The following is an 18,808-nucleotide window of genomic DNA, read 5'->3' as shown; positions in this document are numbered from 1 at the left end:
CTTAAGTTCCTACTTCCCGCTACAGGCCCGCACTGACTTGTCTAGCTCCCGAGCTCTAGCCTCCAACCACTCTCCTGCTCTTCTCCCGCTACTCTCCTGCTACTGTCTATTGTCTTAGTATTAATAATACCAAAACACTTCAATTCCAACTAAGCCCCGATTGGATGACAATACCCCACCCCGCGAGGCATATAATTATCAAGGCACGTGCAAGCTCATGTAACCTTATCTCAGGGATCCCGATGTACTTTACCGTCCAGTATGCTATCTACTCTGATCGACGATCCCTCCCCAGCTATCTCGCTACAGTGGCTAGGTGCGTGAGGCACACCCTTGATATCTAAGGGCTACCAAACTGCCTGTCCATCACAGGACGTTAACCCTGGTCCAGTGCCTGACTTTTGACACCTGTTGTTATTGTTTCCAGAGAACCTGTTGTACTTTAAATTTCTGTTTTAAATTATATTCTCTAAATTGTATTTCTACTACCCATTTTGTTACACAATATCAGTACCGTAAGCCTTTTGGTTGCTGATAAGTTGTTTGAAGATTTCAACAAATTTGACCCCGTGACACTGGAAGTGGTCAAGGTAATTCATTTTAACAAACATCTTCTCTCTGATTTTGATCTCACAATTTAGCTGCAGTACAGTATACTGAATATTTCTTTATTTGACAAAAACAATAACTTACAATCCACAATTGCAAGTCAAATAAATAACATAACCCTATACATCTATTTTTTAAATATTTTAATAAATTATCATTTGTCAGAAATATGAGCAATACAAACATTCAGTCAGTGTATTAGATGGACACACACATTATATCTGCCAAAACAGAACAGAAGAGAAGCTGAGTATCCTTGTAACAATTATATGTTCATCCCCTAAAAATGGTGTAGCATACAGATTTAGTGAGCTAGAAATAACCACCAATGAAAAGAAATCAAGGTCAAATTAACATCAATGTGGTCTTTTTTTTCCAAAATACTGACCTCTGACCCTGCATTGACCTTCAGCTGGAAATAGACTTATTTTTATGAATTCTATCCAACTTTTATGTTGCTTCCATTCAGAAACCAATATTTTCATAGATTGCACAAATAAGCATCTTTGACAAATTCTCTTGAAACCATGCATATAAAGACAGATGAACAGATACAAAAAGATGGGAATTATGAATAGAAAGATACAGAAAGTCAGGAATGAAGATAAATTATAGCAACAAAATCTTGACAAATGCACACATCACCATAAATCAAACAAACAGTCACATAATTCAATAATTTTTTTTTAGTATTTGCTGTAGTTAATGTTTATAAACAGACTGTACACTGTCAAACACATATACCACCAACAGGTCTGCATCTACAATAGTCAATACTGAGATGACTAGGAGATTCAAAGACAAATAGTATTTAAAATCTAAAAAATAAACCTGAATTTACATATTCCAACACAAGTTGACGGAAAATGGTAACAGCAATGCTACTCTAGAGGCTGAAACATGTTTGTTTTTTGGTAGTAAAATCATTTGGTTCATTTGAATCGTCTTTAAATTACTGTAATTAGGGTTGAATTATCAATCATATATACTCGTCGAAAGAAGGAACATATTATGTTTTCATGCGGGCGGGTGGGTGGCTGCACATAGGTTTCCGTTCGATAACTTGAATAATATTTTACAGATTAATTTGAAACTTCACATGAAGGTTTATTACCATAAAAGCCAGGTCAAGTTTGATAACCAAATTTTTTCGCCCCTTATTTACAGAGTTATGGCCCATGGTACATTTCCAAAATAGGTTTGATACAATGGATAAAGTGGTCATTGACATGACATCAAACTGTAAAATAGACCAATCTTGAAGATGATAAAATTGCAGTAAACAAACAAGTTGGCGAAGAAATAAAAAGACTTCGAGAGGATGAATTTCTACCCAGCATACAATTCCTGTACAAAATACCTTCTACATACAAAATAGCCTTTGTAAATGCAAGATCACTTCGCCATATTGAAGACATCAGATGTGACAACCTCATGTCCAGTGCATGTTGTGGAATCCAGATACATGTCTACAGATTCAAACATCCTTTCATCAATAAATGGATTCCATCAATAGAGATAGGATTCTTCATCAAAGGCTGACAAAAGGCCTCCTCATGGAATAGTGGTCTACAGTAAATTACCGTACAATCACGGCTACCCTATCAACATATCACACCCGCCTTTCATGGAATAGTAGTCTACAGTAAATTACCATACAATCATGACTACCCTATCAACATATCACACCCGCCTTTCATGGAATAGTAGTCAACAGTAAATTACCATACAATTACGATTACCCCATCAACATCTATAGGGCTGTGAAACTGTCATAATGGGAGATTTCAACGTTGATTTTAGCAACAAGCCCGCTAACCAAAAACAACTACAGTCGCTTACTTCAAAGATGGGTTGTTGACAACTCATAATAGAACCTACTTTGTACAACCATTGACTTGATGTTTTCCATTACTGTTAATAAACTTCTTATAGGTGTGATAGAAACCTTCTACTCTGATCTGATGGCACTTTACCATGGTAAGGTAATCCTTACAATTTTACTTCCAGTCAACATACCATTACATGGCCATGTTATCTCATCGATTTGACTATATGTGATACTGCACTGGACAATTTCCCCAATTCCACAAAGGGCGAATAATCCATGATTTTCAACCCAATCCTACAAATGATGGCAAATAACCTTCCTATGAATCGTCAGTGAACTTTTATTACGAAATATCAGTGAACTTACAATATTTATTAAAAGTCTGTAAACTTTTGTAAATATCATAATAAACATTCCTACAAATCATCAATAAGCCTTCCTATGAATGAAACCTTTCTACCAATCATCAATGTCCGTTTGTTTAAGAGTTGTCAGTAATCCTTCCTACAAATCAAAAATATCCTTTGCTACAAATCGTCTTAGCAGTTTTTGCACAAGCACCATTAACTTTATAGAAATTCAGTAGATAATCTTGGAAATCAATCTTACAACCTAGAAACCAAAATTATCCACCTGAAATTCATCCAGTTATGGTTGTTCAACTTAGGATGGGCGCATTTTGTAACGCTGGCGGAACTCTTGTTTATAATATTTCTTTCAGATTAATTTGAATGTCTCTGTAATGAAAATTTAGTCAATATTTCCCCATCATATTCTGGGATAAAATGAAATAGAGCATCCTGAAATAAACAAATGAGTTTATCACAAGGTATGTGTCAAATTGGTAAAATATACAAATACATTCAGTAATTATAACCAACCAACAAACACCAAAACAATGTAATGCATGTGCCTTAAAACTCACGAAATTCATGGGCAACCTAAATACATGTACATTTACCGTACAACATCAAACTAAAGAATTTAAACATCCAAACAGAATATATTAAAACATACAAAATTCATGTAAATGAATATCTTTTTTAAACCATATACAAGTGCACCAAATGATTTGACAAAAAAAAAGAAAAAAAAGTTGAGATTGGTGATAACGTTGGTAAACGGCTGAAAATCTCATGATTGTTTATCTAAAATACAATCAATATCCTGTATTGCCTTGGACGTTTTGAGGAGGGCTTGGCGGACAGCATTGAAGCCCTGTAGTGTGTCGTAACTGTTCATTGAAGCATTGTCAGTTATGTTCCTGCTCGGACCTCTTGGCCTTTGATACAAATTTTGGCCAGAAGCTGGCAGGAATTTTCTTGGTGGAATACTGTAACCCTGATTCCCAGAATTCCATTCAGTGATCATGTGACCATCTCCTGAGGCTGTAGGAGTGTGCCCTTGTGAAAAGGCTCCATGGTGACCTTGACTGTAATGTCCTTGATCCTCATCAGATAGCCATTTATTTGTAATGCTATCTGATTTGTCCAGATATCCTATTTGAGGAACTGAAGAATATTGCACAACGTTCACTCTGGTGGTGGATGGTTGGGATATCACAGCACTATCACTCTGAGATGATGTTTGTTTACCCATCGTATTGTCAACAATATCTTAATATTTTTTGTCAAAGAGGAAAAAAAATCACATAGATTCCAAGAGGAACAAACAAACTGTGGGGGGGAGGGGGTGGGGTTCACTGTGAAACAGTTCACCTGTTCTGCATCACACAAAACAGAGACTGAAGGTTTCTTAAGTTATTACCTGCAAACTAAAAAAGCCCTTTAGCAAAGAATTATACACATGTATACAACATAAATACCATGGCACAGGGTCCGTTTGTTATTGAAAAGTAAACTTTTAAAACATTTAGCTATGGTGATCTTAAAAGTGAGTCAAGGTCACTCATAAGAAGCATGCTACAGGTACAACATAAGTATCCTGTGTCTCTTAATCATTGAGAATTCATAAGATCTTCAGACATCTGACTCCTGTGACCTGTGAAGTAGGTCAAAGGTAAATCCATTAGATCAATTTGGTAGGACTTATCCCAGCATGAACGGGCCAAATTTTAGTTATTGAGAAGAAGTTGTTTGAAGACTTTAACATATTTGACCCCTGTAGTCTTTAATGTGGGTCAAGGTCATTCATTTAAACAACTTTATAGTCCTTCATCCTGCATGCTACAGGTCCAATATCAGTAACCTGAGCTTTCTGATGACTGAGAAGATTAAAAAGTTTAAAGTTGATGCTGGAAAGATGATGGAGAAAGAAAGGATGGCCAGACAACGGTGACACACTACAGCATAAACTTAAGGTAGGTGAGCTAAAAATTCAAACTGTGCTGATAGATCTGACATTTGTAAAATTCACATTCACCTTTATACTGATTGAAGTTAATGATAAGAAAGGATACAGTTAAAACATTTGATCTTCTGTAGCTCCTTGGCTGCCATCCTGAAAAAGGTACAGAACATTTAGTAAAATCTGTGAATGAAAGAAACCGTTCTACTTCTAACTAAAACCATCAGATCAATTTATCATCAATCAAGTATTTGTTAAACTTGTAAAGAAGGCAAACTGAAGATTTAATTTACCTATAGAGTAATCCAGGTTTCAAAAACTCAATGTTACAAATATAGTTTGATATGATTTGCTGAAAATATCTATCAATATTGTTTTGTAAAAAGTATGCCAGACCAATACATCGTTTATCATCAGGGTAAACAACAGAAAAAATCTTTCTTACACATTATGGTTGTCTTGCTTGTCCCAGCGTTCATAGAAATCTTTCCTTTGTCCAGGAGAACTGTTAACCCAAGCCTGCCATTCCATGGCTGCATCTGTATACCTATACATATATATATATATATATATAAAATATAGGTTTCTCCCTCCCCCGCCCCTTCCCCCCCGCAGATATTTTGGCATTCTTGGGATGTATCATGACAAAAGAAATGTTCTGTTTGTTCAATTTCATGAGGATAAATCCTTGATTTACAACTGAAATGAAAATCAAAATAAAGAAATTTATTTCTAACTTTAACATAATGTACCAAGGAGGAAAATGACATATATTTCTACACCATTATATATAACTGTTTACAATTATCACGCATATTAGTGACAGGCCTTGTACAGTATTGTCTGTTACTTAATTACCATAAAATCTTTTTGATTTAATAATATATCTTAAAATGAAAAATGCATATTGAAATTTCCAAATCAAATGATCATCATCGATTTGTGTGGCTGTTTGCTAGACTTCTTTTCAAGTGAACAGCCATTATCAGGTGGGATCTTCCTAGAGTAGTTGGTGCCTACCTACCTGAAAAGAATGTGGGAGGCCTATATCAATAGCATTTTAGGTGTTGACCAAGGACCAAAACTACCCTAGTTAGGGGTGAACACCTCAGATCTGCACCTGATGAAAAGATTTTATGTACATTGCTCTCACTCACTTTTTATACACCCCAGACTGATGGACATCCACTATCTGGTACTGACCATTGGGTAGGAGAAGCTTACACAAACCAGTCTGTTTAGCAGTTAAGTGCTGTTTTGTCACTAAAATGCTGTGATTCTCATCTGCTTCCATCTAAAGAGTGAAATGGTGTAAAACATAAGTAACAGCAGAGTACATAATCATTCTGCCTTCATTTCATTATCAATCATCTGTAGAATTAATTTTTTTTTGTCTTTGAAAATCTGGTTTAATTCAATGATTTCTGGCTGTTCCAGTAAAACATCATCCAAGGAGCAATACCAGATTTAACGGTAGCATCAAAAGAAACTGACCATTTGTTTAGACCGGCAGGAAAATAAAGCATGGTTACACCTTGTTTATAATTTTTTGAAAGAAAAAAATCTGAAGGTGAATTACAACTGGTCTAAGAATTATTCATCAATAACTAATTTAAAAGCACTCTGACTGATTTTTATTTCCCTACACTATTACACACTGACCTGAGCATCGCCTACTGATGTTCCTTCTGTGTGCTCCAGACAACTTTTCACTCTTCTACTGAAGTCACAAGTCATCTCTAAAGATGTGCGGTCATCAAACAAAATGCGGACATGTCCGTTGGAGTAGGCAGAAAATTTACCGTGGTTGGGAATGCAGCAATCCTCCAGTAACGAAGTGGGCAAGAGTTCTAGTTTTCTATCAACATACTGAAAGTCAGTAAAGATGAAATAAAATGTCCTACTCACTCTTAATTTTTCAATATACCTATATATCTGCAGTACATACTCAGTAATATTCGTTGGGGATTTAATTTTGATATGCTTGCATATCAAAATTGTCTGCCAAATATTTTACAGCACAACAAAACAAATCTGATTCAGATTTCCACGATTACTGAACTGTATACAAAGTAAGACTCCCATTAACCAGCCAAAATCATGACTATTACAAATTATTTGACCTGTAAAATTAAGCAACTAAAATATAGAGTATTTGGTAGAGAAACAGGAGTGTTTGGTTGAGTAATTATGAGCAGAATAGGAGAAAACCACTGTAAGATTTTGTAGACAGTTCAACCTACATTGAAATTTGTTTAAGGTTTATTGTTTACAAAACACTTAGTACAAAGTGGAGCTAACAGCTTGGATTTTTTAATTATAATTTATAAAATTAATTTATTATTGTTATCAATAATCATGTCATTTTATTTACATAACTTTTTCCCATCCATATACATGTACTTCATGCAGTATTGAATTTTAAATGGAAATTTTAAAGTTTTACATATTTGTTGGAGATAAAATCTTAGTAATATTGGGTTTACTATACATACTTTAATTTGATTTGAAAGTTTATATTTATGTAATATAAATGAACATCTTTTCAATTTTTATTTAATATTTAAACTGTGTTGTGTTTTAGTTATTTTTATCGAAGTATGTTTTATGATTCAAAACTTTAACTTAAGAGTAACATTAACAACAAGGGCCATTGGAAAAAATCATGCCCCCTTAATGGGACAAATTTAAGAAGGAAAAAAATCAAGTGGAAAAACTCCTGAATAATGAAAAGAGTGTTACGGTTCTTATACACTGCAATTCTTATCTCAAGATCGATCTACCTATGAACTTTCATGTTGATACCTCTTATAGTGTTTGTTTTATGCTCCAGACAAAATTATGAAGGTCGGACGGATGCTGACAAAGCAGCAACTATATGCTTTGAAGAAGTTGAGATAACACAAACCTTCCAGCAACACACATCAGCATTAGTAATCATTTTGTCCTCTTGACCAGCTTGGAGTAAAAGCCTGTCATGAAAAGTGAGATCACATTATGGTAATTTATATTTCCAATCAATTTGAAAAAATTTTGTCCAACCAAGCATACATGTATTTGCAAAAATATATTTTGCTCATTCTAGGAGATCGTACACAAGATACATAAATGATAAATACCTTTAAATACAAATTCAGAATAAGAGGCAGATACATTAGAGCTAACTAATGAATTAAACATACAGATGTTGCATCCTCATACAGGTCAGCTATACTAAGGTCCTAAAACCTAGAAGGTGACCGAGGCAAGCACAAATGTGAACCAACACTGTAGTTCGACAAATTTTGTATTTTCATACAAGCCAAATATTTTTGTATCTAATTTTGCTTCCAATGAGAAAAGATTTTCAATCACAGCTGCAGTCCCTCTACAAAGTGCCCATAAGCATTCCATCATAAACATTTTCCCAGTTTGATAAGATATAATTTTACCCATTGACACAACCGCAACATTTCATGTATAATGACACTCAATGCAGCAATATTGACTCAATATGTACCAGCAAAGCTAGTTTCTGAATATAACAATAACCATCTTTTGCATAAAAGATTTAAGTCATTACTTTGCTGCAGAAAACAACAATGTCACCCAGTTTACCTGTGTGCCCTCTTGATGAGCTTCTCTACAGAGTAAGCTGCCTTTGGAGGAGTGGGTGGGGCAGATTTCAGGGAATATGTTCTTTCTTCTACCTGTAAAATATTGATACAACCGTACATAAGTTTAAAGTACTTTCTCCTTAAAATGTCTTCACATCATGCTAGAAAGTCTCTTTGTGGCGCACTCTTTGCGAAATCAATTTCAGTGCTGGTATAGAAAACTAAAATCTGAACTCACACTACTTTAGAAGCATTCATTTTTGTAAGTGTATTATTTTCATTGATTTTGTAGGTATTTGAAACATTTTTTGAGCTCTTCAACCGAGAATAAGCTACAAGCTTGACATCATGAATCTAGACTTTTTGATTATTGTAGCCAATTTGCTTTACAGGAAAAGGTAATAAAAAAAAACTCCTCTCTGACTTAAGTTCCAATGACCTTCAGGGTGGGGGGCTAACATAGCTGGACTTACCGATCTGAAATTTACACTAAGCAAGATTTTTTCACCTATGGTGTACTTTCAGAAAACATAAAAACAAAACCTTGTCATGGCCGCGAGGGATGACATGTTTGAAGAAGTGTCCAGACAATCCCTGTGATGTGATTACACTGCCGTCACCTGGAAATATTTCCACCACTTTAGTCGTCGCCAGCCTCACAAACCTGTTTAAACCAGTTCATATAAATCATGTGATAGACAGAGAAGAAACATGAATTTAGAGTATAAAAGTCTGAACGACACAAAATTAGAAAATGTCCTTAAGACATGAGTGTTAATGTCCTCACTCCCATGTACCTGTCATTTGTGACCTTGACCCTTTACCTTGACTAATGATCACCTCTGAAAATGATAGTGTTTAGAACTTAATGCTATAATGCTACGGTATAAACATAACTTAAATGTAATAGGAGGTTCTCGATACATGACATTGATCAGGATTATAACTGGACACAACATCATAGTCACATGACCTGACAGGACAAAGCTAACATTACATGCTCCTCAGCCACCAATGAAATTGTGGTGGTATAAAAAAATGTCTCACCTAAACACAACTCCTTCTATTAAAAGCACCTTCAGCTTGCCTTGTTTGAATATGGCCAGATTTGCCTCCACATCTTTCTCATCATCATACAGGTACTGACCTCCAAGGGAGTGAAGATGTTGCCCTTCACAGCTGAGAGGTAAAGGGCGGGGCAGAGTTGACAGGACACATTTGTTCCTAAGCTCACTTCGAGAATTGGATAACGTTTTCTTTGGGTTGGAGCAAAGCTTCACTAAAATTATTCATAAAATGCTATTGGTCATTTTGTTGTACCTTTATAGATGTAGAAGGTATTAGGAGACTTCGTAAATTGTCTGTTAAAAGGGAAGTAACTGGTGTTTATTTAAGGTAAGATGTGTGGTAATGTATTGTAGGTTTAATGTCATTTTGAGACAAAAATGTCAAAGAAATGATGTTCAAGTTGGAGTTGATAAAGGGAGCTAACTCTTGATATCTACAAAATACTTTTTAAAAGATCAAAAATGCTTTTATTGTATATCCGTCATGCCATTTATAAATTTGTGTAATTTGACCCAGTTAACAAATAAACGTAGTCTCTCTCTTCTTTTTGGGTAAGAATTCTACCTCATTTCATCTTAACACTTCTTTTTTAATCTTACATGTGCACTCTGCTAAACCTAAAAAAATATCCTACGTTTTGAAAAAGAAGTATCTGCCATGGCTGGTCAGATATATCTAAAATTATATAAATAAAAAAAAATTGAATACTACCAACATTATTTTCTGATTACAACAATAACCACTTTATCGTTAAAATAACCTACAGGCCTTCTGCTCAAGGCTTTCCCTGTTGTCCAGTACAGCTCGGGCCAAATTGACCGGGTGACTCCAAACCACTGGACATTCCTCACATGAGTAGTGTCTTGTAACCCATGTGTAATGTATGCGAGCCTCGGGCAACTCCATGGATACTGCTTTCCTGTCTACCAATTGGCTACCTGGACTGTATTCCTCCCATGACCCAACTTCCCTTACACCTGATTGGTTTCTTGGAGAGGACTCCTCCCATGATCTATCAGTTCTCCTTTCTGATTGGATACTTGGGCTGGGCTCATTTGATAATTTGCCTTTGATGAATTTATCTTCATTAAAGTCAGTCTTTGGATTGTTTTCATCTGTAATTAACTGTCTTGATCTAAACACAATTTGAGGAGGATTTTGAATATCACTCGAGTTGCCATTTTGACTAAATTCGGTCTGAACTTTTGTTCTTCGACGGTCTTGTGTTATTGACACGTTTTGACTGGTCAATGTTTCATCAACAGCTGAGTCAACGTCTTCACTTTTATCTTTACCAGAAGGATAATCAAGAAAAGATCCATCATCTTGATGCTCGCGTTTGTACTGTTTAAAGGTAGCACCCTTTTCATGTATAAACTTCTGTGACCCTGCCCCGCGGGGGTCGGTTTGGGCATAAGTCGGTGTGGAATACAGACGATATTCCTCCTCTGTACAAGGTGATGACTTTTCACTGCCTAGTCCACTTATAAGACTTATAGGGGAGATACTTAGGTCACCGGTCAATCTGCGCTGGAGGTCATCAGACAGTGGACTGCCACTATACCCCTCCACAGAATCTATATTTCTCATCAGTCGGCCATGACCTACATTTGAACTTGTGTCCTGATAATTTTTCTTGTCATCATTAAGTTTCGGAGTTGGTGAATCGGTCTGTTCCTGTTGGTTGTGAGGACTTGTCAGTGCTGTATTATCTGATCCCATATTCACCTTTTCAGAAGTATTTCTTATCTCTGATGATATGTTAGTTACCACACTATCAGAGTTTAGTAAGCATCTATCCGAACATTGATTTCTACTGAAGAATCCATTTCCTGGTGAAATTTTTTGTTTTTCCTTGACTTCAGGCTGAAATCCATCCCTGATCAAACCATTTTCTGTTCTTTTGGTTGCAGATGTCATACTCTTGGCCTTGAACTTATGTCTTGCCTTGACCTTGGGTTTGTCCTGGCTGACCTTGGACAGATAGCAGATGGTGAAGTCTTGTTTGTGAGTAGAGAATACCATACTCGAATGCTCATCCTCAGATATCAACCTGACACTACCATCAGGAAGGTATTCATATGAAGCTTTTTCAAGGGTCTGTGGCCAAGCTACATCACTTATATCAGCATATAAAGGCTGCAAATAAATGAAAACTTCGAATGCTGATATAATTACAAACCATATGTGTTACATACGATACACCAATAAATCTATCAGCGAAGGGAACAATGTGGTTCAAATTAAAGTTTTTGGATTTACATAATATTAATAAACTTAATTTATTTTACAACAATTGCGAAGCAAGTGATCACTCTTGTTGGCTCGGATGGAAGCGCACGAGGGGTCTTAGTGTGGGAGGAAACTGGAGTACCCGGGGAAAACACCCGTGGTCGGGCAGGTGACCCCATACCTTTTCACATCCATTCCGGGAATGAAACCCAGGACGGCTAGGTGAAAGGCATTTACATGTATATTGGTACTGCACAAATCACAAAAAAAAATGTGCAGATTCCAAGCGGTGACAGTAATGCTTCTTGAGTAAGGTTAAATATTTCCATCTATATTTCCCTATATCACTGCCAATTATTTATTTCTGTGTTTCCACAAGGGATCAAATAGACTGACAGCTCTGCTTAATTAGTGGGTCTCCTGATTTACTATCCTCAAATAATCAAACTAAAGTGAAGTTCTGGTTCTAGTCAGACAATGTATTGGGTCATATTTATCTGATGTGAGTTGTTGTACATACCACCAGCTGGTCCTGTAGAAGTAGGTCTGGACACACATAAGGTCGTTCTGCAAATCTGTTCCTGAAGTCGAGTGCTTCCAACACTTTCTGTCTGTAGTCACTCGTCACAAACTGACAACGATGACTTATCATCTTCATACCTGTACGAACCATAAACTTCTTGTCAATTTTACTCATTTAGCAATAACCGAATATTTAATAAGAATCCAGTTCAAAGGCTAGGTCTGACTGTACAATCAAAATAACCTATGAATTTTTTTTACTGCAATATTGCTACAACCAGACTTTGAGCAACAGCTAATGTATTGCCTGCCTGGTTTTATTCAATATATACTGATAGTTTTAAATTCAATACTAGTCTCATTAACTTTTCAAACTTTCTTAAGTCCAAAAAAAACACCATTATTTTAAAGACTGATTTAAAACAAAGATTAGGCTCACCTCATCGACTTCTTTACTTACCATGAGCAGGGTGAATGGTCTCCCCTGGATTCTGGTAATGCACAAAAGTAGAGCCGCATGGTGCCATTCTGAGACAGGACCCATCTGAGTACCTGACCTCGGTGGCATCATTTGTATATAGGACCATGAGGACTGGGACTACAGGCATAGTGCTTTTTCTCTAGTCTTTATACATCAGTGTTGTCAACTGGCACCTAAGGTTTCTTTGAATGTGTTCCACATCTCCATTAGTCTCTGAAAAATACATTAATATGATATTATACCCCATTTGTATAGAATAAAGTGAGTGTCTTTGGTATACCTTTTTTTACACATATCGTAGAAGAAGTATCATTCTGATATGTGTTCTGAATTCGCTTGATTAACTAGTACAAAAGATGCTGTTAGAAATTGTCATATATATATGCTTTTTAATCATATTACTTAATCTAATCTAGATTAATTAAAAAATCAACATCTTCCCTGATTTAGGCGAGTCCTGTCTAAACTAAATTATTTATTTTTGTTTAATATTTGATCCAGTTTTAAAATACAAAGAATTCACCAAACAAATACATAAATTAATTTAAATATATTCATATTATAAGATTTATTTAAAACACTTAGCAGTAATCATGAAACACCAGTATTTCTCTAAAAAAATATAACCAGATCTGACCTCAAATTCAAGTTAGATTCAAGTTTGTATTTTTTAGTTGTATTTTCTGTCTTAAATTAATGATATTTCTTGGCAAAATTCTTTGTATAACATAAACTTTTTATTTTTTTTTTTTTTAATTATTTTTTCCAATAGCTAATTTAAATCAGAAATGAGTCACCAAAAAAGATCATTTAAAAACCACCGCTTTTCCAACATAAGGCCATGCATGTTTGGACTTCCGTAACCAAAAAAATGCAACAAGACCTGGCCTATTATTCATGGTTGATTTTCATTCACTTGTCAGACGACCACAAAACACTTGCATCCGGGGATGGATTAATTGGTTATTTCATCATATCTGTGAGGATGTTTGACATGTAAAAATGTGTATTCAGAAAAAACACAAATTTGCCAATGAAATATTAACACATAATATTTAATGGTAAATGGTTTTAATCACTATTTTCTATTCTTTCTGGAAGCACGGCATGTTACAGCAACCAAAATTATCTAGGAGTGAGGTCACGCAGGTCGACAGTTCATGACACTTGGTACGCCTCGACAAACGGCCATACCGACATGCATAACGGTCCGGAACCAATGTTCAAAATATGGATTAAATAAACACAAACTCTTACATTCTAAACCACAATGTTACAGACTTAATCATGGATCACAGTTTGTCAGCTGAATAACAGGAATCACACATATATGTTATAATGAATAGTACAAGCCACGCACATACATGTATAATATATAATACTATTTGGCCTAATATAGCGATGTAGAAGTATCCGTCAAAACCGGTAACGCGTCAGAATAGTAAACTCTGAAACGTAACATAGTGTACCTCTGTCTATCAGTGACGATACTCAACGCCTCTTGTAACATAAAACATCGCGTGTCGTTGCTAAACATGGCGTACTTTTGTAATATGAAATATCTATAACTGAAATACCTATTGTGAGTAACGTTGTAATGTAAACATGTTCATGCCCTCCGCCATCAGCCATCTTGAAATGTGATTGATCATGTCTGAACTTGATTAGCCAATCAGAATCTATGCAAGGGAGGTAACTCTTACAGTATTCGTTATCTAATGGTCTGAATTGCTCACATGTACCACACAAGAACCCAAAACATGATACTTTGCTAATTCTTGTGATTTTCAAAGTACATTTGCTTTCTTTATATGAACCACAATAATAGGAAAAACATACATTTTTTTTTCATTTTTCTCCTTTCGGATAATCAATAGAATAACAAATAACTAAACAAAGTTGTTTTTTTTTAAAGAGATGATTTTGATTACATTTTAATAAACTTAATTTTGTTATGAAAATATGCTTAGAGTTCTGGTACTTATCAGTTACTTTCACGCATTAAGCAAATTCACGCAGACTAATTCACATCCGCGTGAAAATGAAAGTCGTTGACATCAAACTGTAAGCATCTATACGTCTCGTTAATGATACTAATTAGTTAATTTCCTGTTACGGACATAGCAGGAGCACTCGGGCGTTTAACAATGATTGAAATATAGATTTATTGCAATATACACATTGGTTTCTGATAAATATATAGAGAGATTTGTCTCAAACTAGCAAGTGTTATAGTAAAGTTATTTTTTATTACCTGACCTTGTGGTTGAAATGATGACTTGTTGTTTTGAAAAATAACATTTTATAGGCATTTAATTTCGTTAGCGGATAATACTCAAGAAATTAACTTATTCTAAAAATTCATGTACTATTCTGGACTGTCAGGTGAATTCATGGCTTGCTAATAAAAGTACCAATTTGTGAAAACAGAGAAAATAAATTAACCACAAAAAATCATGATTTTAAGAATTTCTCCGATTCAAAAGTCCACAAATAGACTAGTATTTACTGTAACTGCTAAGCCAGTGTCTTTTAGTGACATTTTAAGCGACTGTACACACTCTGTTGTATTGGACCAGAGAGAGCACTTTCATGGATTCCGAAGGCACCGCACTAGCCAGCTTCTCTCACGGGAAGGTGATAAACAAACAACATGCCCTACTTAAACAAGTCTATATACACATTCCTATACAGCAATCGTTATGTAGTTCTCATAACAAATTACACATAAATACTGCTCTAACACTGATTAAGGATTATAATGTTTAACAAGACAGCCATAAAAAACACTATAAGTAATGTAAATGTTCAGCACGTAAGTCCAGAAAGACAGCGTAGTTAGTGTTCAGGACGTTAGTCCGGAAAAAACAAACCTAGTTAGTGTTCAGCACGTTAATACAGAAAGATATACCTAGTTAATGTTCAGCACGTTAGTACAGAAAGATAAATCTGGTTAGTGTTCGGGACGTTAGTACAGAAAGATAAAACTTGTTAGTGTTCAGCACGTTAATACAGAACGATTAACCTGGTAAGTGTTCAGCACGTTAGTACAGAAAGATAAATCTGGTTAGTGTTCAACACGTTAGTACAGAAAGATAAACCTATTTAGCGTTCAGCACGTTAATACAGAACGATTAACCTGGTAATTGTTCAGCACGTTAGTACAGAAAGATCAATCTGGTTAGTGTTCAACACGTTAGTACACAAAGATAAACCTATTTAGTGTTCAGGACGTTAGTACAGAAAGATAAATCTGGTTAGTGTTCAGGACGTTAGTACAGAAAGATAAACCTGGTTAGTGTTCAGGACGTTAGTACAGAACGATCAACCTAGTTAGTGTTCAGCACGTTAGTACAGAAAGATAAATCTGGTTAGTGTTCGGGACGTTAGTCTAAAAAGATAAACCTGGTTAGTGTTCAGCACGTTAGTACAAAAAACAAACCTGGTTAGTGTTCAGCACGTTAGTACAGAAAGATAAACCTAGTTAGTGTTCAGCATTTTAATACAGAACGATTAACCTGGTAAGTGTTCAGGACGTTATTACAGAACGATAAACCTAGTTAGTGTTCAGCACGTTAGTACAGAAAGATAAACCTGGTTAGTGTTCAGGACGATAGTACAGAAAGACAAACCTGGTTAGTGTTCAGGACGATAGTACAGAAAACCAAACCTGGTTAGTGTTCAGGACGTTAGTACAGAACGATAAATATAGTTAGTGTCCAGGACGTTAGTACAGGACAATAAACCTGGTTAGTATTCAGCACGTTAGTACAGAAAGATAAATCTGGTTAGTGTTCAGCACGTTAGTACAGAAAGATAAACCTGGTTAGTATTCAGCACGTAAGTACAGAAAGATAAACCTAGTTAGTGTTCAGAGTAAGACACACGTTATAAACCTGGTGTTCAGTGTAGTACAGAAAGATAAACCTACGTTAGTACAGAAAGATAAACCTGGTTAGTGTTCAGCACGTTAGTACAGAAAGATAAACCTAGTAAGTGATCAGGACGTTAGTCCAGAAAGACAGCGTAGTTAGTGTTCAGCACGTTAGTACAGAAAGATAAACCTAGTTAGAGTTCAGGACGTAAGTACAAAAAGATAAACCTAGTTAGTAGTTCAGTTCAGAAAGATAAATACTGTTCAGCACGTTAATACAGAAAGATAAACCTGTTAGTGTTCAGACGTAAGTACAGAAAGATTCAATCTAGTTACTGTTCAGGACGTTAGTACAGAACGATAAACCTAGTAACTGTCCAGCACGTTAATACAGAAAGATAAACCTGATTAGTGTTCAGGACGTAAGTAGAGAAACATCAATCTAGTTAGTGTTCAGGACGTTAGTACAGAAAGATAAACCTGGTTAGTGTTCAGGACGTTAGTACAGAACGATCAACCTAGTAAGTGTTCAGCACGTTAGTACAGAAAGATAAACCTGGTTAGTGTTCAGCACGTTAGTACAGAAAGATAAATCTGGTTAGTGTTCAGCACGTTAGTACAGAAAGATAAACCTGGTTAGTGTTCAGCACGTTAGTACAGAAAGATAAACCTAGTTAGTGTTCAGCACGTTAGTACAGAAAGATAAACCTGGTTAGTGTTCAGCACGTTAGTACAGAATAATAATCCTGGTTAGTATTCATCACGTTAGTACAGAAAGATAAACCTGGTTAGTGTTCAGGACGTTAGTACAGAACGATCAACCAAGTAAGTGTTCAGCACGTTAGTACAGAAAGATAAACCTGGTTAGTATTCAGCACGTTGGTACAGAAAGATAAACCTGGTTAGTGTTCAGGACGTTAGTACAGAACGATCAACCTAGTTAGTGTTCAGCACGTTAGTCCAGAAAGATAAACCTGGTTAGTGTTCAGGACGTAGGTAAATAGCGAAAAACCTGGTTAGTATTCAGGACGTAAGTAGAGATCGATTAATCTAGTTAGTGTTCAGGACGTTAGTACAGTTCAAACGTACAAAAGATAAACCAAGTACATAACGAAAAACCTGGTTAGTGTTCAACACGTTAGTACAGAAAGATAAACCTGGTTAGTATTCAGCACGTTAGTACAGAAAGATAAACCTGGTTAGTGTTCAGTACGTTAGTACAGAAAGATAAACCTGGTTAGTGTTCGGGTTAGCACGTTAGCACGTTAGTACAGAAAGATAAACCTTAGTTAGTGTTGGTTAGTGTTCAGGACGTAAGTACATAACGATAAACCTGGTTAGTGTTCAGGACGTAAGTACATAAAGATAAACCTGGTTAGTGTTCAGGACGTAAGTAAATAACGAAAAACCTGGTTAGTGTTCAGGACGTAAGTAGAGAACGATCAATCTAGTTACTGTTCAGGACGTTAGTACAGAACGATAAACCTAGTTACTGTCCAGCACGTTAGTACAGAAAGATAAACCTGGTTAGTGTTCAGCACGTTAGTACAGAAAGATAAACTCAGTTAGTGTTCAGCACGTTAGTACAGAAAGATTAACCTGGTTAGTTATCAGCACGTTAATACAGAACGATTGACCTGGTAAGTGTTCAGGACGTGTTAGTGTTCAGCACGTTAGTAGTACAGAAAGATAAACCTAGTTAGTGTTCAGCACGTTAGTACAGAAAGATTAACCTAGTTAGTGATCAGGACGTTAGTCCAGAAAGACAGCGTAGTTAGTGTTCAGCACGTTAGTACAGAAAGATAAACCTAGTTAGTGTTCAGCACGTTAGTACAGAAAGATAAACCTGGTTAGTGTTCAGGACGTAAGTACATAACGAAAAACCTGGTTAGTGTTCAGCACGTTAGTACAGAAAGATAAACCTGGTTAGTGTTCAGCACGTTAGTACAGAAAGATAAACCTGGTTAGTGTTCAGCACGTTAGTACAGAAAGATAAACCTAGTTAGTAATCAGGCAGTTAGTCCAGAAAGACAGCGTAATTAGTGTTCAGCACGTTAGTACAGAAAGATAAATCTGGTTAGTGTTCAGCACGTTAGTACAGAAAGATAAACCTAGTTAGTGTTCAGCACGTTAGTACAGAAAGATTAACCTGGTTAGTGTTCAGCACGTTATTACAAAAACACAAACCTTGTGATTTTCAACACGACAGTACTGAGAGACATAGTGACCTGTTCAATGTTAGTTAGGCCCTAAGTACAACATCTGGCAAAGGAAAACCTTCTTTGGAC

At 35.8% G+C, this 18,808-nt stretch overlaps 1 protein-coding gene across 1 annotated transcript; it reads right to left on the bottom strand.

The window, feature by feature from the left end:
* Nucleotides 1-775: 775 nt before the first annotated feature.
* LOC132551168 (uncharacterized protein C5orf34 homolog) lies at nt 776-12,816 on the bottom strand. The gene is made up of 12 exons (XM_060215277.1): nt 12,626-12,816; nt 12,164-12,303; nt 10,176-11,550; nt 9,391-9,622; nt 8,887-9,007; nt 8,345-8,436; nt 7,656-7,719; nt 6,410-6,616; nt 5,905-6,041; nt 5,193-5,294; nt 4,860-4,900; nt 776-4,056 (listed from the first exon to the last, which is right to left on the bottom strand). Exons 1-12 carry the CDS (start codon nt 12,771-12,773, stop codon nt 3,575-3,577), a joined length of 3,141 nt encoding a protein of 1,046 aa, XP_060071260.1. The 5' UTR covers nt 12,774-12,816; the 3' UTR covers nt 776-3,574.
* Nucleotides 12,817-18,808: the final 5,992 nt, after the last annotated feature.

The sequence above is a fragment of the Ylistrum balloti genome, unplaced genomic scaffold (genome assembly GCF_031769215.1).
Source record: "Ylistrum balloti isolate Yb309-2 unplaced genomic scaffold, AGI_CSIRO_Ybal_v1 Utg370182, whole genome shotgun sequence".
In the NCBI taxonomy this organism is placed as follows: domain Eukaryota; kingdom Metazoa; phylum Mollusca; class Bivalvia; order Pectinida; family Pectinidae; genus Ylistrum; species Ylistrum balloti.
This window is presented reverse-complemented; position numbering and strand designations above follow the sequence as displayed.

Excerpts from the sequence above, each read along its gene's own strand:
- LOC132551168 (XM_060215277.1), bottom strand. The coding sequence starts at position 12,773 with ATGCCTGTAGTCCCAGTCCTCATGGTCCTATATACAAATGATGCCACC. Across the intron at positions 11,551-12,163 it reads TTCTACAGGACCAGCTGGTG|CCTTTATATGCTGATATAAG; the intron begins GTATGTACAACA and ends ATTTATTTGCAG. Across the intron at positions 6,617-7,655 it reads CTGATGTGTGTTGCTGGAAG|TATGTTGATAGAAAACTAGA; the intron begins GTTTGTGTTATC and ends ACTGACTTTCAG.